General features: G+C 40.2%; 2 protein-coding genes across 5 annotated transcripts in view; one reads left to right on the forward strand and one right to left on the reverse strand.

Moving 5' to 3' along the window:
* Nucleotides 1-63: 63 nt before the first annotated feature.
* On the reverse strand, nucleotides 64-18,762 carry PI4K2B (phosphatidylinositol 4-kinase type 2 beta). Its single transcript, XM_069856574.1, has 10 exons — nucleotides 18,567-18,762; nucleotides 14,476-14,633; nucleotides 9,738-9,938; nucleotides 9,096-9,227; nucleotides 7,591-7,744; nucleotides 6,767-6,834; nucleotides 6,170-6,269; nucleotides 5,183-5,316; nucleotides 4,057-4,116; nucleotides 64-1,468 (listed from the first exon to the last, which is right to left on the reverse strand). Exons 1-10 carry the CDS (start codon nucleotides 18,760-18,762, stop codon nucleotides 1,295-1,297), a joined length of 1,377 nt encoding a protein of 458 aa, XP_069712675.1. The 3' UTR covers nucleotides 64-1,294.
* A 7,051-nt stretch (nucleotides 18,763-25,813) lies between these two features.
* The window catches only part of SEPSECS (Sep (O-phosphoserine) tRNA:Sec (selenocysteine) tRNA synthase), a 30,168-nt gene continuing 29,057 nt past the window's right edge, over nucleotides 25,814-26,924 (forward strand). For all 4 annotated transcript variants that reach the window (XM_069856222.1, XM_069856223.1, XM_069856224.1 and 1 more), the window contains exon 1: nucleotides 25,814-25,936. In XM_069856222.1, coding sequence (XP_069712323.1) covers nucleotides 25,823-25,936 — 114 coding nt within the window. In that variant the 5' untranslated portion in view covers nucleotides 25,814-25,822. The remainder of the gene's footprint in view (nucleotides 25,937-26,924) is intronic.

Here is a 26,924-nt window from a genome sequence, read left to right on the forward strand (position 1 = left end):
TCCGGCGTTTCGGTCGATGGCGAGTTCCTGACGTGCTACAGTAATAGTTACATCCAGTCCGAATTATATAAAATACAAGCATTTTATTATTTTTCGAGTTCAACACTATTGCTTAGAATTACAAAATGCAGCCGTGTCGGAAACACTGGAGTTTTCACAGAAGCAGCAATTTTTATCCCATCCCTAGCCTTAACTGTCCAGAAAATGACTAAATAAACTATGACATAAGACAGACCTAGGAATGTGACTGTCAAGTCTTAATCCATCTAACTCCAAACATAAATGCAAATGGCAAATCATGATCATGACATCATTACAGGTACATCCACATCCATAAATTTCTGTGCTCTAGATGTTACAGTATTAACCCCCCACCACCATTAAAACAACCGTGTGGTTAGAGGAAACTGAGAAGGCAGATAGAGCCGCGCTTCCATCATTAAGTCACCAAAGTGGTCCTGCACTCTAATTTATGCACCTATTGCAAAACAAACCTGCAGCAACATGGCACAAATCTTCCCATTGTGATGGATCTATAAAGAAATACCACATTATTTTTCATACATGAGCTTAAATACACAAATTCTAAAAGCTACAGGTGAAATTTTAACCTCCAAAATGCACCCACAGTCTGTACTGTCACAGGAGGAGTTGTATGTACTTCCTTGGGTTGAATTCTGCTGTAATTCAACTATTTAACTGGTCCCCATGTGCAAAAAAATACATACCAGGAGTATTTCTTCCCTTCCCCCTTTCTTTCACTTGTATGTCCAAGACACATTAATTTTATTTTTTCATTTTTTTTAGTGCATGACTTTTCAAGTAACAAGCCTATGAAAACCTATAAGCAGCTTAAAATATCAGGAAGAAATTCCAAGGAACAACATTTTCACAATCAAAGACAACATTCTGGACTTTTGGTTTTTAAAGATCATATAAAAAGAAATTGGTAGCATATAGATTCACATCTATATTAAACAAAAAATTTCCTGTTCTATTCAAAAGTATTTTCTCAGCATATGCAAACTGTGTATCGTCCCTTATTCAGAATACATCAATTTAGCCTATAAAAATACAATATGGACAAGTTCTTATTCCCTGACATAAGAATTCACAACTGAGATAAAAATTGTAAACTTTTATTACATTCAGAATACATTTAAGTCTTTAGAATTTAAGTTCTGAGGTGTCAGCAGTCAGAGCTCTTGGTACACAGCAGGAGTATGAAGAGCCTCTGCGCACAAGTAGCCTTCTGAAGTTTAGAGAAACTTACTCTTCCCACATATTTTTGTTGCTACCAGGAGGAAAAGAAAGGCTTCCTGCTATGAAAGGTCTGTGTGAATGCGTTACTCAGATGAACAATTCGGCCCTGACTTCCAGTGCTACTTCGTTCCACAATCACACGTGGCATCTGAACAAGCTGAATGGGACTTTTTTCATCCTTTAATGCCTGAGTGAGATTTAGTATCTAAAACAGCAAAAAGCAGATAAGTTGAGGGCACACTAATAAAACCATGGCTTATAAATATAGATGCAATTCTTATATCAGTTCTGTAGAGGAGTGCTCTGTCAAATGATGTTTTAAAGATACTCTACTGCAAGCAGGAATATTTTATTTATTTGGTAATGTTATGATACCCTACTGCTATCAGGCCACCCTTCTATTCTCAAGTATTTCATTAAATCCTCTCCACGTTTTTGGAAAATGTTAGAGACAAAAATTTAAGAACATTTTACATTTGGCACATCTCTTAAGAGCACTGGAGCTTTAATGAAAAAAAACCAAACCAAAAAACCTAAATAAAAACAACAAAAGAAATCAACCCCCAAAAACCTGCAAGAAAGCAATCAACATGTATTTAACACAGGAGCTCCCAGTTCAGCTACAAGTTCTTTCCATATCAGAAGATATGAAGCCATATTAACTCACACCAAAGCCAATGCCATCATCCAACTGCCAGGAGTTCCTCCTTCCGAAACTTCAGTGCTCATTAACTGCCCTGATAATTTACTCCATGTTCAATGTTATCCCACTGAAAACTGAGGCAAGTATGCAATTTCATTCCAGTGACACAACTGCATTATCCTTAACATAAAGCCTCTTCTTCCTCCTGCACAATGTCCCTTCCTTCCTTGCACAACTTACTGATCCCCTGCTCATTCCACACTTTCATGGCTGAAGAACCCTGTCAGATAGTCTTTTGCATGGTTTACTGCAATTTTGCTCTTCCAACGACTCCACCTGACATTTTCATTTTCTAAGCTCTAAGGCAATTCCTTGTAGATACGGATTACTTGGTTGCTTAGTCTCTAGATTCTTCCGAAAACAGTTTATCTTGGGTTCAAAACTCTTCCCAATATCTTCTTCCCACCCCACCCCCCACTTCACAAAACTATGCTTGTAACCACTTTTGGTACCTTAGATTTAAAGATTTCGCCTCTTACGTGCAAAATATATTTCTCTTCAGCCTCCTTGTCTTTATTACCCCGATTCTTTACTTTCTAATTCCTAAAGCTATCATTTTTAAGGATATATTTACAGACATTTTCGCTATCCTGCAAATAAATCTTAACTGAAGTAATCCTTTAGCATCTGATCTAGGTATCTAGATATCCAACTCTTCTATAATGCCCTTGTAACATACTTTGGTTTTACACCAAAAGCAAGTCTAAAATTAATGCTAAAAGTCATCATTTGTTTGTTTTCCAAATCACATCCAAGAATAACTCAGTCTGCATTTCTTCCCTAAATCCATGCCTGAAAACCTGACATCTCCCCACAGCAAAACACATTCTTGTACAGCTAGAGAGAGATCCAAAAAAAAAATAAATTAATGGGTGCGAAGAAAGGATCCAGACACAGCATTTATGGTGGAAAATTAAGACAATCTTAGCTAGATCGTCTCAATCATGTAGATCAAGTTTTTTTCCTTAAGATTTTTTTAAATGACAGATTCCCTGTAGTCAATTGTGTCATCACAAAAAAGCTAATTAACTCTGCTTAAGACAGATGAATACTTCAGAAATGACCTTCCAGTGACTCCATAAACTTATCAGAGAAGTTATTTCAGACTACCTCCTTTAGTTCAACTTAATAAATAAGGCTTGCTGGCTTTTAGCCACCATCCGTAACTAATGTTAACTGGGATTATGTTTGAGCTGCAGTCCTGTGCAAGGTACTTCTTGATATAAGAAACTCTACAGACAAAGGTCAGACAAAGCCAGTGACTGCCTGGTTTTAAACTATCCATGTTGAATTTATGAACACAAAGTCAGTTTGGATAAATTCAGGGCAAATGGGATTATTAATTTACCTTGTCCAATTCCCTTGCATGTTCACATATCACTATTCTATGTCTACAGTGAACTAAATAATTTGTTCTTAGGTAAGCCTTGTTTTCCAGTGTATCACATCAGTCTCAGACTTTAAAACAGTGAGATGGAGAAATCTTTCTCCTCTCATTTCAGTATTGAACCTCCACCCACCCCCCGCCCCCCAGCACTTAATTATCATCAAATTTCTAATCTGAAAATGTCTGGACTGATTCCAAGAATGGTTCCAACATAAACCAGGATGAAGAAAATTTTATTACCTAATATTGCTTTCTTGCGAGAGTTACCTCAATGATCAAGGTAACATTCCAAAACAAAGTCACATTTATTGCAATAACAAAATTACCCACCAAATTTTCTATCCAAGTTTATGATGCTTCTGCAGTGTTTAATTTTTAAAATACTTTATACAAATATATACACATATTAAATCCTCCCCACTCCCTGCAAAAAAAAAAAAACAAAAACGAAAACAAAACCCCCCAATTATATTATTTTAAAATATATTCTATAAAAAATAAACCGGTAAACATTTTCTACCATCTCATCTACATGCAAATAAGAAACTCCAGAAAGAAATTTAGCCTCCTCGGGTGAAAAATACCTTCAAATATCTTTCAATTCAATATGAGTCAGTTTTTGTTGCTCTAAAAAAAACCACACCCGACCGAGAAGTGATGTCAAATGGAATACATAAATAAAAATGTAAAAAAGCACTCTTACCTGCCCCCTCATAACGGACATTTGGTTTTCAAACGTAGCCTTGTCAAATCCTTTATCAGTCTTTAATAAAGAAAACAAACAGTTATTATAGGAAACGATCCATTTATTTTTAGCTATATTTGTCAATTTCAGAACACCCACAGTCATATTTACCAACATTATAACAACTTTTGGAAGCTTCAAATAGTCATAGTATGGTCCACAAAAAAGGTCTATTTAATGCAGCAAGTTCACATACGTGAAAATGAAGGATGTTCCACATCATAAAAGTAAAGTGTAGCAATGGATACCACACTGTATGGTGGTATTAAACCTACCTATACCAGCACCCTGATGTTACACCACACTCTCATCTTTACTCTCGCAAAAGAATCCTTCCTTCTTCAAATCTGTTAAATACTTCAACTTCCACTGAGTTTAACACACAACCCAGAATCATTTTGAACATAACTGAGCTGAAGATGCAAACACTGCAAATTGTGCCTCAGGATCTAGTTTTGACATTGCAGCTGCACTTTCATTAAAAGTTTAAAATTTCCATTTCTTTCCATCCTGATCATCTGGATTATTTCACTTGAACATATGACAAAATTGTTTGCAGATTGTTTCAGAGAAGGAAGCACTTCTTCACATGTCAATATTGTAACAGTTTCAGCATCTTTAAAATAAGTTTGACTTTCTTTACACACGGTCAAGATTTCAGCATTAACTTCACACCATATATGTATGGAAAATTACATATACAAAAGGTGTGCAGGTGTTTTAAGTTACATTAAATACATGGATTCTTCAGGTTGCTACAGTTTATCTCAGGGGTATATATATCACACAGATATGTTAAATTGAGTTTTTACATATATTTGTGCTATAAATGTAAACTATCTTTAACTGATTACGTGAAACATACATAAAAGGTAATTATGTTTTCAGCTAGGCCATTATCAATTAGTCACATTAGTGACCCAGCTCCCTCTTAACTAGAAAACCCTTTCCACCATGCCAGTGTAAAAGCTAAAATAGCACAGCATCATTCATGCCATACAGAAGTCAAATTCATAAAGAGAAAAACCATCTAACTGTTACAAGTATTAAATATTTCAGTAACCAATTGAAAGAATCAAATCACCTTAAATAGTTCATAAAGATCTTCACAAAGATCCTGTACAAAGTTCATATCAGAAATGCGAGGAAGTACTAAGTCTCTGGTCTCCTGAGAGAAAGGAACTTTTGCTTGAGGCAGCCAAGCCCAATGAAAGGGATCTAATGCAGAAAAACAGTACATTTACTGATTAACAGCAGGTAAATATTAAATTCTTAAGTGCTTACAGTACTGTGTTGCCTGCTAGCAGGTCTCAGTAACATACCATTTTTCACAACAGTTTTGCCCCATATACCTCTTTCAGCTACAGCTTTACAGCTAATCAGCCTTTTTTTCCAAACAGTGAAAGTACATTTTAAGTAATAAATATTTAGTGGAAGCAAGAAGTAAAAAAGGTACATAAATGTTGGAAGCAACAGGAGAGACATGCTTCTAGTTTAGTAATGCAGTTTCCTTTGGAGTAAAATAATAGTCACAATCAAAGAGATAATTTTCAGGAAAACACTCTTAACTTTTTGTTTAATTCCTATTAAACAGCTTTTTCAAGAGATACTGTAAGAGTAAATAGTATCACCAGATGTTAAACAAGACACCAAATGGTCTCAGCTGCAGGATCTAAGGAACACCACTACCAGCAGGCCACCCACTGAACTTGAATGCTGCTCCTGCTCAGTCACAGCCCTTGGAGTCTGACACAGTCTATCCAGTTTTCCATCCATCTCATAGTCTGGCCAGTTCGTAGCTCATATTTGACTACAAGAATACTATGACAGAGCACGCAAGGCCTCACAAACAAATCAAGGGTAAAAAATAAGAACAACAACTAAAATCACACACGCCTTTGCAAAAATGGCATTTGTTGCTATCTTCCTTAAGAAGAGTGCTTTATTTAAAAATTCAATACATAATTAGTGACGATTTCTTAGTTTGCTACTACAACAACACAAATAAAAAAAATACTCATTCAGAAACTCCTCTCCCAAGAGGAAGATGACTGAAGAATGTGATACTTACATGCCCTCCACTCATCAGGATGCTTAAAGGGAAATGCTAAACCATTGTCAATTGCAGCAATTTTAATAGCAGGTTCTTTAGTTGTAGCCCATTCAATATCCTACAGAAGGAACATTTTAGAAGTTAGCAATACCTATGTGCTTACGAAAATAGTGAAATACATTAAAAATACTAAATAAAATACTTCAGTTTCACTGCTTAAAGTTACCTTAACCAATATAAAGGAGTATCCACAAAAAACTTCAGCACATATAATTCGTAATCTGCCACCACTAAAAAGAAGCCTTTCCACCAAATACAAGATAAGCAGACCACATAAATAGCTGAAGAAACATGGCAGTTTTGTTATTATAGCCCAAGCTAGTAAAGAAAAAAAAATACAGAGCAAAAAAAGAAAAATAGCTTCTAGCACTGTTCTATCCAGATTAGTCTAATTCAAATAGCTTTTCCATTCATTTTGCCTGGAATGATTAGGAGTTAGGATACTTCTTGAGACCACACACCAGGGTTAGAGCCATGCACTTAAGCTGTTTCAAGACCAAGTTATAAAAACTAAACAATTTATAGAACATAAGTTTCAGGGTACAATTTTCTTACCTTATCTGATAGATCAAGTCCACCGTCTTGTTTTTCATACCTGACTAACCAGTTATCATTTCCTCTGTCTTTAAATAGGAAAATGCATGTCACGTCATTTATAAAGAATCATAATCTAAAATGTTATACAATGACTAATATTGTACATTGGGAATTTACCAAAGGAGTTGGGCAAAATGGTTCAAAACATTTTTTCCATCACAATGTGTGTTTTACCTTTACTGAAATGTTTGAGACAACCAATTTTCTGGTAAGTATTTTAAATATAAAACTGCATTTGGGTTCTGGAAGAAATAAATCACTTAAATAGCCAACAGAAGAATCCTAGCTTCTGAGTGAAATAAATAAGAATGCAGGAGAACTGAAAGATATACATCACTGTTCTCCTTCACTGCCAAATCACAATGAATATGAACTATTTTGTATTTGACGCAAAACTGTGCTGTTATCAGCTCCAGTTTAGCATAAAAGGAATGGTAGTCATGGCTTTTCTTATGATTCCTGAAACCGCACCATCCATTATCCTAATCAGGGGACATAGACAATAGCCTACTGACAGAATTAAAGCATACTGAAAGTACTCATTCCTGAATTGTTATGTTGTTTAAAAGTATCAAGTAACATCCAAAAAGGATTGTTTAGATTTGGTCATATAGCAATATTTAACGTTAGGAACCAAAGTAAATTTTTTAAAGTTTAAAATGTAACATTCAATTGTCAGAGAAGTATCCAAAACACATTAAAAGCCTTCAGCAGCAGCTTTCAGCCAGCACTGCTTACCATTTCTGTTTCACAAAAGTAGATCGATACCAAAAGACAAATACCTGTATTTCTGATGACATAATCCAAGATAACCAATCTTTCAAACTGTGCCTGAAATTCTTTCCTTGTGTTCTCAGGTAAAGGATCAGTTTCAAACTTCCTGAGCCAGTAGTCAGCTTCCTTATAACCTTCAACAAACAGCTGGAAGGAGCCAACCTGAAATATTAAGTAACTGCATTTGGAAAATGCACTTAGCTAAGTCACAAAACTGATCTTAATGTTAACATAAAAACTGATTATATAGTCTCCAAGTTTAGATAACAGGGAATATGACACTAAAAAAATAATAAATTAATAAGTATCTTCTCTTTCAATTCCTAAATTCTAAAAAAGAAAATCATGAGGACTTTTTCTATGGTTCTGGGTAGTTTGTTGGGTTGGATTTAAAAATGTTTAAGTACTCACTAAGATTAGCATGAATAAAATATAGTCAGACAGCTCAACATAAATGAACAGTTGGTATTATAAGCCATATTTGAAACGGAGAAGTAACATCTCTTCTTTTTCATTGTAAGCACTTCGTTAGATTGTTCATAGGAACCTCACTAAAAGTTACAGGAGAAATATCTTTCTCTGAAAATCTTGTACATTTCATTGATAAGAACAGCAGCATTAACTATTTTTTCGAGACACACTGTTTGCACACAAGTGCCCAAAATACATTTCCCAGAAAAGCCCAACCAAAAAAACCCCAAACCCTCAGATGGCTTTGGTTCCACGTGTAGCCAACAGGAAAGGTGCTCAAGATTAAAATTCAAAGAGAACATATATTCCAGAAGAGCAAACAGACACACGTGCAGAGACGTGGATAAGCAGATAGCATGTGGAATAACTATGCTGATACAAGCTTGCGTAACATATGTCACATGGATCAAAATTGCTGGGAGTTGACAAGTGGATTACCCAAACGGTACCTAACCTGTGTTTTAAAAGTTTAGAAGAACATTGTAGTGGTAGTTTTGGGGATACAATAAGGCTCATTAGTCAAGAAAGATGTGAGGTTTTAGCCAGTCAAGACTTCGCACAAGACAAAAAGACTGTAGGATAAACACAACAGTAGGAAACCTAAAAGAATAAAACAAACAACAGAAAGGTAAAAAAGTAAAGAATTAGGAAAAAATTAAAAACTAGATGAGTTGCAGGAGAGAAGCAATTAGCTAATATAAAAACACGACACTGAAGGAAAATGTACTAAATAGTCAAGAAAAAGAAAACAAAACCTGAGATGTAGATGCTGCCTCTCCAGCAGAAAGCTGGACTGCAGACTAATAACCTTGCCACTTTTTATATAACAGTAGTTCGAATGCAGGAATGATGTAACAGAGTGGTCAGATTTTGCGTAGAGGCTGTCATATTTATCAAGCTTCAGTCATTCAGACATAGCTTCCAACAAAAAGTAAGGTTTTTCTTCTACAGGTGAAGTTACCTACAAATATTCTTTTTTTTGTCAATTCCAAATACTGTATAAGAAGCAGAAAATGCACAAGTCACTTATTTTTCATCTTACCTTAGGAGGTAGTCCAATTCGATTAAATTTTTTAGCAACATTTGGCACTTTCTCTAAAGCATATTTTTTTCCTCTTGACTTTGCACGATCTATTGCACTGTAATTAAAGGTCTCACTGACAAGCCAGACAACCTTAAAATATGAAAGTTAAAAACAGCTCAGAATTTTTTATTATTTGAATTAAAGACTTACAGTAAATATTAATCTTAGTTGTCAAAAAAGCAAAAAGGGAGCATGAGGCATTTCCAACAAAGTTTATACAAAATGGTGACTATTTGCTGTTCTACATATCTCAGAAACGTGGCAAGAGTCCTATGTGGAAATCTTTATATGCTGCTTTTCGCAATTCTGATTCACCAAAAATCTGAGGCACAAAATTTCTAGCACTTCAGAAAGTGCTAGAAACTGAAGTGGTTCCAAAGAAGAGATTCATTTCAGATTACAAACTTTTCCTTTAAAACAAAAATCACAGCCACTATTTCTACACCAAGCCCATTGTGCCTTTGGACTTGGAATAGATTATAAATTACTTAGGGATAATACATGATATAAAAGCATGTCTCTACAACTACAGTCCAGAGACTGACACATCTGTCACTATTTAACTTTTACAGTCATTAACATATGTATTTTAGCTTTCACCTTAGTTTTAGGTACAACTCCTAGCCCCAGCTTGTCGTCCACAAGATAGGCACCGGCTTCAGAGAGGTATCCCTGATTGGGAACAAGGCAGCCTCTGCCAAAGCAGCAAGGACAACAAACTTTGTGAAAATATTTGGTCCATTTGGGATTCAGATGTCCATAAGGCTCTTCAGATTTTGGTTTGAACACTCCAATAATTCTCTAGAAAAAAAAATATAAAGTATGAATGCTTTGGGTTGCAAAAGATGAAAATTAGTTATTTGCAAGTATTGGTTAGATACGACACATTGCATTTTACAACTGTTCTTTTAAGATGATGAAATAATAAAACTAACAAAATGGTATTCCAAGTAAATTTATCACCGAATGCTTGGCTAGAAGTAGTACAGACAGAAAAACAAAAATCAGCTAACAATTACTAGTTTTCCAAAAATTAGAGGACTGCATCTTAGAATATATATTTTTTTATAAGCTAAGTTTTTTTAAAATGAGGTTTCAAAAGCATTTCTAAAAATTCATTTTCAGCCCACTAATTAAATCGTTGAGAAGATAATTCAGACAGAGACATAATGGTTTCAAGAAAGCGACAAATACACGGAATGCTAATAATCAAATGCTACCTTTTCTCTTTTACATCTATTTTATTACTTTAGGTTAGAGTGGATCAAAAAGTTCTCCACTTTAAAATTCCAAAGAGTGGTGGTGTTTACCACTGCCGTAGATTCCTCAGCTCAAAGCTGACAATGGCTCACACTATGAGCCACCATTTACATTGGAGACATGCAGTAAAGCTTAAAAGTACTTGAGTAGTGTCCAATTTTGGACACTTCAAGAAATCTGTTAAACTAGAGAAAGTTGAAAAAAACTGAGAATAAGCACAAAAAATGTGAATAATGAAAGACTGTATGAACAGAGATCATTTAGCCTAAGAGAAAACGGGGCACGATGAACTGCATAAGAAGTTGCTATTGAGAAAAAAGGAACAACACATTTACTGTTAAAAAGCCAAGAAATGTTGGGCTTAAATCCCAGCAGACAAGTTACAAAAAAAACCCCTCCCTTTTGCACCTTAAGAGCAGCTCAAGACCGGGGCAGAGTGCCAGGCTGCAGAATCTCCAAAACACAATGTTACTAACAGGTGACTTAAGTCATTCATCAGGATTTGTGTTAAGACAATCCTGCTCCACAACCTAGGCATTAAATAAGCAATCTCTCAAGTTGCCTCTGACGTGTGATTCTGTATTTGTTAACCTCAAACCACAAGATTATTACCACACTAAAATACATAACCTTCCAATTACCTGTGATAAACTTTAGCCTAGTGTATAAAGTTAACGTAATGACTCTCCTATAGCTCAGGTGGAATGCTGCAGAAAAGCTGCATCATCATTCCTTCTCACAGGACCATGGTAAGTAAATAAAATTCTTATCTAATATTTAGGAGAAGCTGTTTAAGAAGCATTTGCACATATTAATACTTTCCTGAATCTCCATCAAAACAAGGCAGCATCTCAATAAGCTAAACACTGCCTGTTGTTGCACCAACACTCAGAGCCGATGTACACTCAAGTCAGAAAAAAGTTTGCTGGCAGTCAGAAACTAGTGTCTGCTTCAGTAACTGCTGATACAGCTGGATCAGGGACAGGACCTGACTGGTTGTTCTAGTTCCTAGAAAACTTTCACCTAATTTATCCAAGACAATTTAACTAGTCAAAGATCATCCAAGACAAACTAACTACAGAGAACTTATTTCATTCAGTTCGTAAACAAACACCCAGGCTTTAGTAGCATCTATTTTGATTCACTCCCATCTGCTACCACGAGAAACAAGTTATGAGATATCATTACATGCACTCATCCTATAAAATGAAATTTCCTATCAACAGGAGCACTAAACAAATTGACGAAAATTCTGGCTTTCTATATGCCGTTATCTGTGATTCAAAGGTTACATTCAAAATCATAAGCAAGTTCTATTCAGCTGCACAGGCTTATTCAATGCAGACTTACAAATAAATTTATGTTTAGAATAAATGTTCTATGCAACGTGAGAGGCCTGGATGTTCCCTGAACACTCCATTATTTTTTTTTTAGAATGACAATACATGCTAAGCCATTAAATATCTATTTTCTGAATTACTGTTCAGAGACTATCTCCTACAAACTGTCCATTCTAAAAAGGAGTTTAGCTTATTCCGTTACTTGCCTGGACCACACTGTGTTATACTATCCAATCTAGACATGGCTTTTCAAGTTAGAACCTTGCTAAATTTTGCAAAGCCACTGCTGTTAAGGGCCAGAATGGAACAAAGGTCTATATGCAGGCAACCTACCAAGGCCAGTCTTAATTTTACGAGTAAAATATTTTTCTAGACTGACTCTGTTGGCATTACCAATTAACCAATAGCTAAGCTGTCAAAAACATGTTGCAGAACACTTCACAACAGACACAGTGTCTTTTACTGTATTCGTTACACAATGAATGACAAACGCAGAAACATTCAATGCTTCAGCAGCAGTCCAAGTACTAAACTGCTTCATATCAGTATTCAACTATGCCAACAAATGCAAAAAGTCAATTATTTTACATAGGCAATTTTAGTCGTTTCCTTCTGATGGTTCCAACTCACTGAATAAGATAACCTAATGCAAACAGGTCATTTTACCTGTAACTCTCTCTTAGTGTGGGTAAACACCTCAGAAGCTGACCAGTAAGGAGGCTTAGCACATCTTTAATTAGCTCTTTCGCAGCACAAGAAAGAGGAGATGACTCAAGAATAGGAGAAAGCAAGTCACAAAACTGGTCTGAAGCAAAATGATGCAATAGCTATTAAAGAGGATATGAAATCAATTTCACAAATGGGAGTTGCACCATTGGCAAACTGCAGCTTTATAAGACCTTTAATACGGATAACGAATTCAGATAAGCTCTAAATTTAGCGCACAGACTAAAAGCAGAATGGAAAGTCAGCTAGGAGCACAGTATCATTATTTCCTCAGTCTCACACTAGCAAATACTTCAATCTTTTACAATGAAATTTTTCTGGCCCACATAAAAAATATTGGTGGTGGTTTAGTCTCCGTTCCTCCTAAGTAATTATATTCAAATCCATGAACTGTCTGAAGCTGGAGGGCAAGTCACTACTAGGAACTTAACTAGAAACAAACCCAACACTTTTCTGCGAAACAGAAGTGAAAATAACAAGAAAAATCAACAGGTGCTGTAACCAAGACACTATGGCTACAAAAAGGACATGTAAGAACATTATCATTAGACCCAGGGCACGGTGAATCTCTCAGTCATTTGCTAGTCACCAAAAAACCTGCAAAATCAGTCTGGAGAGCCTTCAGACAAAACAGATTTGCACATACAGAAATCCAGAGGAAGCATGATTTCTTTTCTAGTAATTTGTCTACTAACTTCTTAACAATAGAAGATCTTGATTGCACAGCATTAAGAAAAACTCCTAAAAAAAATTAACCAGTTTTAAAACACTTTTAGCAGAACACTGTAGAATACTCTTTAGATACATCTCACATTAAATTTTTGATTTAAACCAGTATTTAGTTAGTTACTCTTTTTTTTCCTATTACACATTAAATAAGATACAATCCTAATCTAAAGTACCTCTTTAATAAAGAGCATAAAGTTTGACTATGTATATACAAGTATATAACCTGAAAACCTACAGAGAACTGAACTACTGAAGCAGGGAAAGGACCTCATGTTTTAAAAGTCTGCGGAAACTTTGAACAGGTTTTCATATTAACAGCATTGAACATAACAGCAAGAAACCCACAGAGTGATTAGAGAACAAATAATAGGTTTTGAAAGCCTAAGCACTTAAAGCGTTACAACTTCCATATCCAACACAACTGGGATCTTCAGGACACCTACATCCACCTAAGACCAGAAGACTGTTGACTGAGCTTAAAATAAAATCAGATATGACAATTCAACAATGATGTGAGGGGTTGGGAGTCATCTTTTTCACTAAGCAAAATATTTCTGATTTAAAGAAAACAATGCAAAAGTCCACCAGAAACACCATTTATCTTACTAAATAATGCTCCTTGAGTGTTATTTCTCAAGAAAGATATTCACATAACTGTTACTTTCTGTCTGAAAGTAACTTTAGGACACCTCTTTGATGATTACTATTCAAGGTACCATGTACTACTAACAGAGGGGAAGCCAAATCTTCATGTTAAGATTCAGCAGGTAAGTAAAAAGGTAGGCTTCTTGATAACACTTTTCTTGCCATCTACCAACCATACAGGAGGAGACATGACCTAAAAGACTATCTTAAAACAAAAGAAAACAATATAACAGGCTTGGCTAAAGAAGCCTAAACAGAATCCAAATCAGAAGCTCAGTTGTGTCAAAAATCAACTAAAACAAAGAACAAAATGTTAGATTCTGCACATGGGAATTCCTGAACTGTTTGAAGATATTTAAAGAGATCTTTTAATTTTCTCCATAATCCTTTTTTGCAGATCATTCAAAACAAACTAAAACTGCAACAGAGAAATAATAGCTATTTTGGATTAGTTTATGCTGCAAGACATAATTAGAAACCTGAGTTCTACTTGTGCTGATTTTTCCAAAGTACGTTTTTGGCATACCATAAATTATTAAATTACTTATTTAAATGAATTTTCATTTTAATAGAATTTTAAAATTTCCATTTTAAACTCACTGCTGATAGCGTCTCTGACTTTGCAGTAAAATGCTCACCCCTTTTGGATCCTTGGCAAAGTAACTCCCACTGGATCCTTGAGAGATTCTTTCTGGAAAAACTCCACACTCTATAGCTTGTTCAGCTCTCAAAATAATTTCTGCAAATTCTGGATCATCTAAAAATATATTCATATCAGCAGTGTGTCCTGTAAGCCCTGAAAAATAAGAAAACAAGCAATCTTAAGCGTAATTTGTACTACGAATTACAACATCAGTAAACACACTGAAAAGCTAACACCCTTCCCTGCTAATGCCCATACAGCTGCAGGCTGAAAAATCCAGTCCATTAAAGCAGTGCAAATTTTCTCACCGATTTACCCATGTCTAATCAACCCTTTTTTTTAAAGGAAACCAGCCGAATCTACAATTAAATTGAAACTACCACTTTCCAAGGCTTTTTTATTTACATGAGGATGCCTATAAGGAAAAATACCTTAAAAATCATATCTGTAAAAAATGCTGAAGATTTTACATGTCGCTTTAATTAAGATTTTTGTGTCCTTTTGTAGAGAAAGCTACCTGAAAATCAACTGTCCATTACCCTCTATCAGAATGGGATCCTACCATTCATTTAACAGCTTGGCTAACATGTTCACTGTCTGCTAAGATAAGATTACAATCCATTACATGTAGCACTGAGAAGTGGCATCAATATCCCGGTGGTACTGCGTGCCATCATTGTTCCAGCATTAAAACACTGTCAAATACTTGTAGAAATCATTTGCACATTGACAAAAGATCAGCTCTATGCAGGCATTTATGAAAACTCTACGCAAACGTTTAGAAAGATCGCTAGAAAAGAAGTTGACAGGATAACGCTTTGTTGCTCTTTAAACTTTTCCAAATTATTTCTCTGCAAGTCTGGAAACTCTAGATTTTTGTAACTTACTTTCAAGTCTAGGATTATGCCATACTCTTACTGACTGCATTTTAATGGGTCTGTGTGTTAGGGCTCATTTCTGCATTAAGAATCAGCTACGTTATTCTAAATTAAATATTCACAGATAAAGTTGCATTGTTCCCATTTCAGCACTTGAAGAAATACAAGATAAAACATATATATTCTTCTGGAAAGACAACTGACAGAATCCATTCAGAAAAGATACTTCTAAATAGCCTGTGGATAGCCAAATAAATAAATAATAAAAAATCACTCTTGAGACTTTGGAACACATTTTTGTAGCACAGGACACTCCTTGCAGTTTCCTAGAACCTTACCACTTGCTTGCATGAACCACTCGCAGACAATAACATGGGTTCCAAACAAAAAAGAACTAAAAAGCATAAAACACAGGAAAACCTTAGTATAAGTCGGCAACAGGAAGAGTAGCCTTAAAACTAATACCAGCTCATTCTTAAGGATCAACAATTACAACCCAGGATTACAGATCAGGATCTGTAAGACTACTTGCCCAAACTTTCTCCAATACACAGTTTCATTTTAAGACTTTTACTGGGACTGTCAGGGACAATGAATAAATTGCATTTCCTAAGATTCAGTCACCAAGAGAAAGGTAAAAGGTTCTACGATCCTACAATTTCCTTATCACACAGAACTTAAGGTAGTTAGGGAAATAAACAACAAAAAAAAGCCCCATAAAATACACTTACTATTATGGGAAAAGTCACTTCGAGTCAGTGATTCTTATTCCATATACAAGCCTCAACAATCTCTGTGTGAGAAACATCACATCACACAGCTGAGCTGTGACTCCTCTGTATTTTAGTGAAAGCAAAGTCAGGTTTGTGCACTATACTGCTCCCAAACAAAATGCAACATACATATCAAGGGGCTCTGCACAATTATCTTCCAGACGAAGAGGACCCACAGATCAACTTTCTATCACAGGGACTGAAGTTGTCTAAGCAGAAGACAACTTTCTCAGAGCTCAGTTTTTAATTTCTGTGCATTCATTCCAGAATCTAAAACCGTTAAGAAGACTGTCTCGAGGAAGTTTGTCAGCCACCTAGTTTGTAACATGAAAGGTAAGTACAGGAAAAAAATAAATTCAATTAAAAATCAAATTAAAAATAAACAAACCATATTATGCTGTAAGCTTAAGGAAGAAGAGAAAAATAATTTTTTAAACATATGATTTGTTCATTATTGCTACTCCGCTACTAGAAATCCTGCTGCTGCCACAGCAACGCAGTCATACAAAAATATATAGGTAGAAAACAAGCTAACTGGCAATTTTAAGGGTTTTTTTGGTTTATCAACACTCTCTGTATGAAAATAAGCCATTTTAGTTGAAGCTAGTGTTTGATGAATGTAAGGTTTTTGCAGTTGGTTTCCTCTTCAAAAATTACTTTAATTAAGTTTCCCAATGTGAAAGCATTTTATGGTCACAACGTACTCCCAGTATAGTCTCTACACTTACAATTATAACCAAAGTTGTTTCTTGCAACCGCTCTTGTAAATTACTCTTCTAATTAAACTCCCATTCTGGAGACCAGCGCTCACACACACACAGAGTCTAACTACCAACCTCAATAACTTTTCCAAACTGATTTGGACAAGGCCTAAGGCTGGGAAGCTGCTACACCTCAATGATGAGGACCACCAAAGAAGATAAGAACATTACCATTCACATATACTTCAACCTGTTCTTCCATCGACTTAACATGACGTAAGCTAAACTAATCCACTTTGCAACAGTAATGGGTATGAACTCCTTCATACTAAAATACTATTTTTAACACTAGCATAATTAAACAGTCACTTCAATCAGCTCCATCTTTTTCTGTAGACTCATATTCTGACCGTAACTCCATTATGACAACACTCCATGTTGAAATAACATGTATGAGTAACATCTGCTGCACTTTTGTTCCACCTGACACAAGAAATAATCCTACACTTTCAAGCATTAGCCACAGAGAAAAGGTAAAAGACAACGAAACAAGGGCAAGAGATTAGATGCTTTGATTAATCACAGTTCTGAGATTTTCCTACATACTTTTGGGGCAGATCTCAAGAAGTATTCTGCGTTCACCAACCTAATTGTCCTACTAGTGCAAGATCCAGACTCCAGCCTCCACTATGAAGCATTCACTGCCACTGCTATTTTGCTGTCTTATTAACGCACTCTCTCATTAACGCATTTTAAGCCTTGTGGAAATAAGAGAGGAGAACTCTAACACTGTAACGGCTGGTTAGAAGTACAGGTGTGGTCTATGCTTGGGACCTCTGGTTAAAAGATAATGTTTTTCTGTTTCTTATAGTTGAACAGTGCACTAGCTAAAGTTCTCTGTGGCTACTAAAATAAGGTTACTAGCATAACTTATTTTGCTCAAATTGATGAGAGTTCTATTTGGATTCTTTTCACAAGCTATTGTTACAGAAGGAATAATTTTTACCAGTCTTTGGTAAGAAACTTGATGTTACAATTACAATAGCAAACACCACTAAGTGATAGAAGTCCACAGACTTCATCAGCAAACCTCTCCTAGACCTACAAGTATTTACAAAGTTGCACAGAATCAGAAAGCTTAAAGAATCCTAGAATCATAGAATCATCAGGTTGGAAAAGACCCACCGGACCATCGAGTCCAACCATTCCCATCAATCACTTAAACGTCTAAAAGAAAAAGTAAACCATAAATATCGTGTAATTTATTATCTTGGCCCTATATTTAGCGTTTATGCTTATTTTCAAATTCATAACTAAGTTGGCACGCTTCTGAATTTGCAAGTCACGTTTCTTTCTCTCCAGATTTCAAAACTTCAAAGCACGGAAAGGCGATAAATTTTTATGGAAACCAAAACTAAGGCAGAAGAGCAGCCATCTGAAACTCTGAACCCAGGGACGGCACAAGGGAGCGAACCCGCCAGGGGAGCAAAGCACCGGAGCCGAGGGCGATCCCTCCGCAGGATGAGGAGGCGGCACGAGCAACGATTCCCGGAACAGGCGGGACAAGCGCAGAGCGCGACAGTTTGCCAAGCGCTCGGTCCAGCCAGGAAAACGCGCAGAGCCCCAAGTTCAACAAACCGCGACGCGAACGAGCGAAGCGAAGCCGGACGAGCCGGCGAGCGCGGGGCAGCGGCGGGACGGCCCCTCGCGAAGAGCGGCCCCGGCGGCCCGTACCCGCGGCTCCCGCCCGGCGCCCGCGGCCCGGCGCCCGCAGCAGCGGCTCGTCCTCCCCGTCGCCCTCGGGCGCCGAGTCCGAGTCCGAGTCGCGCTCCTCCAGCCGCACCGCCGCGCCGGGGGAGCCTCGGGCCGAGCGCGGCCCCCAGCGCGGCCCCGGAGCCGGCTCCGCGGCGGCGAGCGGCGCCTCCGCCATGGGCGCCCGCGGGCTCCGCGCGCGCGGTCACGCCCCCTCCGCCTTAAACGGGCCGAGGCCACGTCCCTCATACCTTAAAAAATATGATGGCCACGCCCCTACCACCATTTAACAGTCATGGCCCCGCCCCGACTACCTTTTAAAGGATTAGGCCACGCCCCACGCGCCTTAATAGGTAACACGACCACGCCCCTTCGCCTTTAAAGGGTCACAGTCACGCCCCCGCCCTCCCCTGTCTTAAAGGGGCCGCGTCCCCGCTGCCCACCTAGACTCACAGAAGGGTTCGGGGGGGAAGGGACCTTAGGTCGTCCAGTTCCATTGATACGGGGCGAGGTGAATTAGCAGTGGATGAACGGGATAACAATTGTTTAGCTTTTTAGCAATTAGTCAGCTCGAGATAAGCACAAAGAAAGGACTAACACTTAAGGGTAAACAGAATAGTAATAATTTAGCTGAAGCAACTGACACCTAAAGAATAGCGGAATAGAAGCTGCTCACACTGAAAGAATACACAGGATGACAGTTGTTTAGCTAAAGCAACATATTTCTATAAGCCTTTATGTAGGAAGGGGGTCTGCTGCTAGATGATTTCTGACAAGCAAGACAAGTAATCCGGAGCTGTGATAAGAGCGGAAAACAACACTGATAAGAATGGCAAGGATGCAGAGAACATGTGCACAGATTGAAGTTAAAGGAACTTAAGACAATGGGCTTTATTCCTGAGAGGACACTGCACAGGAAGAAGACTCTTCTCAAACTCATTATAATAAGAAGCGGGGAAAGGTTATGAATATGAATAGGTGTTTTTTTTTAATTTTATGAATATGTAACACTTAACTGTATAAAGCCAAGACAAGTTGCCATGATAGGCACGCACATTTTTTTTGAGAAATTATTCTCCTGTGTATCTCAAACATACCTACTTTATAAGTTCATAAGTTATGGAGTCATGATTCCGTGTGTCATCATCCCCCCAGCCCCAGGCAGGGACATGTCCCACTGGATCAGGCTGCTCAAGGCCCCATCCAACCTGGCCTTGGACACTCCCAGTGTCCACAGCTTCCCCAGGCAACCTGTGCCAGTGCCTCATTGCCCTCCGCATCCCAGGAGGGAGCAGGAAGGGCTCCAAAGCCTCCCCCAGGCCAGTACAGCGAGGAGATAGGCCGGGGGGAGTCACTGAGTTTGTACTGAAGGAAGGAAAAAAAACATTAGGAATAATAAGAATCAAATCTTGGCTAGCTTCCGGTAAGAAAGAATGTGATTTTAACAGGAGTTTAGCTTGTTTACTAGTTGAAACAAGGACAGTCCCCTAGCAGGAACAAAGGACAGACCTGAGCTCACCAAGAGGACACAATAAGGAAGGAGATAAGATAAAGAGCATCAGAGGATTCTGAAGACACAGCGGAACTGTGATGTACATTCGAGAGAGGGTGATAAGATATGATAGTGAATTCTGTGTATGTTTAACCAATATTTCCCAAATATGTTACCAGTGTTTCTTCGAATCTATATGAATACATATGTTTGACCAGTATAAAAGTCCTGTAACCAGCCTCAATGGACACACGCATTAGGTGAAATGATTCCCTGTGTGTTCAGCGTCGTATTATGTACTAAAGCAATACCTGCTTAATAATAAAATTGGCATTGATTATTAAGTTTGGCCATTTTCACTGCATCAGTACCACGACTGCCCTGCTTGTTTGCCAGCCCCTAGCTGCTCTTCCTCCCCATACTTGACATTGTTCTGCACCATCGCGGTCATTTCCAAAAGGAAACCTTAAAACAACGTGAGTATATTGTCATTAGGTCCATGTTCCCACAACCATCCTGTTAAGTGGCAGAAAAAACCACAACTGTAATGCCAACGCGCTGCATCTGACCCTGACATGGAGGTCCCCCACCTCCCTACAGAGGAAGGGGTTTCCTCTGCACCTTTCACAAAGGCTTCAGTGAAACACGGGGAAAAGACACGCGCATGAAGTACTTGTATGGAACTGGGATTCTGGATTAAACTGGGAGCAAATCAGTTCTCAGCTTAAGTAATAACCAAACATATTTATTATTCTCATAACTACTCACAACATTAGAGTGCATTCTGTACATTACCTGGATCACAGAAAGAAAATTACTTTGACTGGCTACTGACAAAAGGCAACTGTACTGAAATGTTTGTCTCGTGCTTGTTTTGTCTCGGGTTACCTGTCAGCCAGTGGACTTTGGAACTATACTGAGAGTCATTTACTTATGTAACTTTTAATATCTGGATGAAATCTGTTCACGCTTGTATTTCCCATTCCTGTCTATTAAAACTGCACATAGTCAACTGTGACTCCAGAGAAAAACCACGTTGTGCCTAGTAAACAAGTGTATGAAAGTTACAGCAACTGGGTGTAATCTTCTGTACAGAAGATTATACTGATATTAATACCCGTGTGAAGCAAAAAAAAAGAAAAAGATCAGACTACAATGGGAGAAGTCTGACATTTTGCCCAACAGCCCTTTAAGGCAAACAGCATCTCCCTTGAGCTACGTCAGTTACGAGTCAGTCGTGGCTGTTACAATACCATTCTGTCAAACAGTTTGTCCATGGTTTTCTAAAAGATTTGAAAGTTCTTTCTTTTGATTAAAGTAAACAAGATGCAACTAATTACTTACTTCTCGTGGCTTAAGGATTAATCTACACATGCTAGCATATATCTAAACACAGTAAACTTAGTTTTCATCTACTGCAATGAGAAACATGCTCACAGGTCTTTTGATACCAAAAATACCAGCAAATAAACTCTCTAAGAGTTGTTTTGGAGTTTTAGAAAGGAAGCATTCTTTATCAGGCCTGGGCGTCAGGAGGATGGATGATCTCCATCAATCATGTGCAGCAACATAAAAGGTGGTGACAGAATATATTTCCCACTTATATGTGCATATGTATAGATTTTCCCAGAAATCTTATGCCCGTTCTATTACTTTCCAAAGAATAATTTTAATGTTATTATGAACTTCACACCAGCCAAAATCTCTTGCTAATTTGGAGCTGTCTCCAGCTCCCTGCCTTACCCTGCATTTGAGACAGGCAAAGCCTGCAAACAGAGGGGATCACAGAAGAAGAGACCTCTGTTCAGCATGGATCATGCTTCACACTAGACATTATCACCTTCAAAGCATGAATAGCGTCTGGAAAACATGTTGTCAAAGGGACATTCTGTCTAACTTTCAAAAAACTACAATTACTTAGATGAAACTTAACTCTACTTTAGCTTAAATCAAAAATATTCCACTTTTTGTAACAGTAACTATTTCCTGTATCATAACAAAGTCTTTACATTGCTTCAGTCTTCAGTGCAGAGTTCAAATACTGACAGCTTATAATCAAACAAAATACAAATCACCATCATAGTTATTAACAAACTATTAATTTTAATTGTGAGTAGCTAATACTCCCAATTAGCCACCCGGATTAAAATTACTAACAATTAAATCATGCAAATAGGTTGGATCGTTTTCCTCATGCTAACACTTTTGCCTCTATTCTTCTAATCCACAGAGCACACTCTGTCATCTGTTTATAATGGATAGCTGAGCACTACATCCAAACACTGGCGTGGGAAAAAGGAGAAAAAAAAGGGAATACACGCCGAACCGTGGCCTTTTATCTTTCGATGAGCGCCCTCTTGTGACACTTTAAGATAAAGAACAAGATTAACAGCTGCTCGGTATTCCTAAAGCGACAGCAGCCCGACGCATCCTAACAATCCAGCCTCAGCAAGACTACAAGGACAGAGGGGGACGATTCAACTGATACAATATATGGAATATTTCAAAGTGAAATATTTTTATTTAAGCTAAAGTACAGTTAAGTTTTGTCTAAGCAGTTGTGGTTTTGAAAAGTTGGACAGAATGTCCTTCTGACAGTGCATTTTCTTTCTTTGATAGCATGTTTTCCTTAAAACCATATTTTTTCAGACACTGCCCTTTCTTTGAAAATGATAACGTGTTGTGTGAGGGACGATTTGGGCTGAACTGATGTGTCTTCTTCTGTAATCACCTCTGTTTGCAGCCTTTCCCTTTCTCAAATGCAAGGTCAAGCAGAGAGCTAGAGCCAGCTCCAAATTAACAAGAGTTTTGACTGTTGCAAAGTTTCATAACGTTAAAATTAGACCTTGGAAAGTAATAGAATGTGCATAAGATTTCTGAGAAAATACATATATATGCATGTAAGTGGGAAATATGTTCTGTTAAGCAGCCTTTGTCTTGCTGCACGTGATTGATGGAGATCATTCCCCATGTTGCCAAGCCTGATAAAGGATGCTTGCTTTCTAAAACTCCAAAACGAGTCTTAGAGAGTTTTATTTGCTGACATTTTCAGTATCACAACTTGCAAAGCCATTTGATGCTCAAAAGGACTAAGAAACTGCATTAACTATAGCCTGAGCCAATGACTCAAACAGGTGTGCAAGACCCCTCTGTGGGAACACCTGGAGCATCTTAATTGAACCGACAGAAACAGAATGGTCACTACGTGCTTTTCACATGTTAACTGGCTGCCTGACCTTAAAACTGTAAGGCAGAAGATTCAGATAGGGCTTAAAGGAAGGAATAAATCATTATGTTAATGGAATGAATTAGCTTAAGCAATAATAACAATAATAAGAATGAAATCTTGGCCAGCCTGCAGTTAGAAAGACTGTGATTGTAACGGTTTAGCTTCTTTACTAGTTGAAACCAGGAACAAATCAAGTATCGAAAGGACAGAGAGGAGGGTGCTGGCCTCTTTTCACAAGTGACGGGGACAGGACAAGAGGGAATGGCCTCAAGCTCCGCCAGGGGAGATTTAGGCTGGACATTAGGAAAAATTTCTTCACGGAAAGGGTCATTGGGCACTGGAACAGGCTGCCCAGGGAGGTGGTTGATTCACTTTCCCTGGAGGTGTTTAAGGCACGGGTGGGTGAGGTGCTAAGGGGCATGGTTTAGTGTTTGATAGGAACAGTTGGACTCAATGATCCGGTGGGTCTCTTCCAACCTGGTTATTCTGTGATCCTATGTTTCTATGACAGTCCCAGCAGGAACAAAGGACAGACCTGAGCTCACCAAGAGGAAGGAGATAAGATACTTAAAACCATCAGAGGCTTCTGAAGACACAAAGAAACAGGGATGTGCATACAGGAGTGGGTGAAAAACAACGGACATGTAACATGCTTCCAGGAATCTCTATAGATACCCACGTTTAACCAGTATTCCCCAGAATCTATACGAACATGTACGTTTAACCGGTATAAAAGTCCTATAACCAGTCTCGGTAGTGGACATATTGGGTGAGTGACCCCAGGTGGTCCCCACGCGCTGTTTGTTAACAGAACTCCTGCTTACTAATCAAATTGGCATTGATAATTTGGCGTTGAGTTTGGTGTTTGACGGCATCGGGCTGCATCAAGCCCATTGTGGGCTGGCTGGGAGCAAGCCGCGGGACAAACACGGTGCACTTAACCCTCCTCGTCCATGTCGCCGCTTCGCCGGCCGAAGGGGGCAACGACCACCTCAGGTTTTCCTACCGACAGGACGGGGCCTCGGGGAGAGCGGGGAGAGCAGGGAGAGAGACCGAGCCCCGCTGGGAGCGGAGCAGAGCGTGGCCCTCGCACGAGGCACTGCCAGCAGGGCCGTGCACAGGCACGTACCCTAACGCTGAGCACCTCCCCCCCTTTTCTGTCCCTTGTTGGGGGTCTCCTCCTTTTTGGGTCTCCTTTGGGTTCAAAGAAGCGGGTTGGGGCAAAAAAGCGGCTTTTTGGGTCCACCCCCCACATTTTTGTGTTCCCTTTTGGGTCCCATTTTTGGGCTTCACCCCTTTTTGGGTCCATTTTTCAGGTACCCCCCACTTTTGGGGGTTCCCTTGGGCTTCAACAGAGCAATTTTTTTGGGGAAAAAAAGGAAGTTTTAGGTCCACCCCCTTTTGGGGGGTCCCTTTTGGGCCTCCTTTTTGGGGGGTCCCTTTTGGGCCTCCTTTTTGGGCTCCTCCCTTTTTCCATCCTTTTTATGGTTCCCCCCCTTTTATGGTCCCATTTTTGAGTTCCCCTCCTTTTTTGGGTTCCCTTTCGGGTCCCATTTTTGGGGTCCCCTCGTTTTTTGGGTCCCCTTTGGGTTCAAAGAAGCCGTTTTGAGGCTGCCTTCTTTTCCCCCCTTTTGAGGTCCCTTTTCGGAAGCCTTTTTGGGGCGCCGTCTCCGTGATCTTGGGAAGGGGCACTGGGAGGGACTGGGAGGGATTCAGAAGTGATCACAGGGGACTGGAAGGTACTTGAAGGCACTGGGATGGGATTGGGGCGCTGGGAGGGGATTGCGAGGCGCTGGGAGGGGATTGGAGAGCACTGGGAGGGACCGAGAAGGGATTGGAGGGAACTGGGAGGCACTGGGATGGGATTGGAGGGGGTTGGACGCGCTGGGAGGGGATTGGGGAGGATTGGAGAGCACTGGGAGGGGATTGAGGAGGATTGGAGAGCACTGGGAGGGGATTGAGGAGGATTGGAGAGCACTGGGAGGGGATTGGAGGGGACTGTGAGGCCCTGGGGGGGGATTGGAGAGCACGGGTTGGGGGGACACTGGGAGGTGACTGGCGGGGAGGCACCGGGAGGGGATTGGGGAGCACCGGGAGGGGACTGGGGGGCACTGGAGGGCGCTCTGAGGGGATTGGGGGACTGGGAGGGGATGGGAGAGCACTGGGAGGGGACTGGGGGGCACTGGAGAGCTCTGGGACGGGACTGGGAGGGGACTGGGGGAACACTGGGAGGGACTGGGAGGGGACTAGGAGAGCACTGGGACGGGACTGGGAAAGCACTGGGAGGGGACTGGGGAGGGACTGGAGAGCACTCGGAGGGGACTGGGGGGCACTGAAGGGCACTGGGTGGCACTGGGAGAGGAACTTGGGGGGGATTGGAGAGCACGGGGAGGGTCACTGGGGGGGGTCACTGGGAGTCGCGGTGAGGGCGGGGGCGGGGCCTGGCGGCGCACGCGCGCGGCGGGGCGGGCGGTTGGAGCGGGGGGCGCCGCGCGAGGCGCCGCCGCCGCCGCCGCCATGAACGCGGAGAACGTGTCCCGCAGCGAGCGGCTCGTGCCCGCCGCCTACGCGCGGCAGGGGGTGCAGGGCCGGCGCGCGCACGAGCTGCGCGTGCGGGCGCTGCTGGAGCAGGTAACGCGGCCCCGGGGAGCGCGGGGGGCGGGACGCGGCGGGGAGGGGGAAGGGGCAGGGGGTGCTTGTGCTGGGCAGGCGCGCTCCCTCGTCTCCGAAGTGCGGGAACCGCTCTCGGATGCTTCGGTCCTCGGGCATTCTCCCCCCGCCCCGCTCCCGGCCCGAGTAGCGGAAAGGACCTTTCAACAGCATCAGTTGAAATGTCATAGAATCACCAGGCTGGACAAGACCTCTTGGGTCGTCCAGTCCCACCATTCCTGTCTGCCCCTAAACCGTGACCCTGAGCACCTCGTCTACTGGGCTGTTAAACACCCCCAGGGAAGTTCCCTCAATCCCCTCCCTGGGCAGCCTGTTCCAGCGTCCAGTGACCCTTCCCGTGATTTGTTTTCCTCCTGATGGCCAGTCTGCCCCGCCCCTGGCGGAGCTTGAGGCCATTGCCCTTTGCCCTGCCCCCTGTCACTTGGGAGAAGAGGCCAGCACCCTCCTCTCCCCAACCTCCTTTCAGGTAGTTGTAGAGAGCAATGAGGTCTCCCCTCAGCCTCCTCTTCTCCAGGCTAAACAACCCCAGCTCCTCGTAAGGCTTGTTCTCCACCCCCCTCACCAGCTTCGTTGCTGTGTTCTGGCAGTACTTCCAGGTGCAAATCACAGAAGAATTTAAAATGTTTTCACCTTAGCCAGGTGGTTTCCCCGGAGGCATTTGAGTGGGACGGCGGCGAAGACAACGCGGTACTGCTGCAGAAAGGGGAATAGTTTGATTGCAGCTAAACTTCAGTTTCATCTAAGCAATTGTATTGTTTGACGTGTTAGACAGAATGTCCCTCTGACAGTGTGTTTCCTTTTGAGCGATGTTTTTCCAGACGCTGCTCGTGCTTTGAAGATTATTATAGTGTCTTGTGTGAGAGGTCTCTTCTTCTGTGATCACCTGTCTGCAACCTTTCCCTGTCTCAAGTGCAGGGTCAGGCAGAGCTGGAGCCAGCTCCAAATTAGC

Source organism: Phaenicophaeus curvirostris, chromosome 4, assembly GCF_032191515.1.
Source record: "Phaenicophaeus curvirostris isolate KB17595 chromosome 4, BPBGC_Pcur_1.0, whole genome shotgun sequence".
Classification (NCBI taxonomy): Eukaryota; Metazoa; Chordata; class Aves; order Cuculiformes; family Cuculidae; genus Phaenicophaeus; species Phaenicophaeus curvirostris.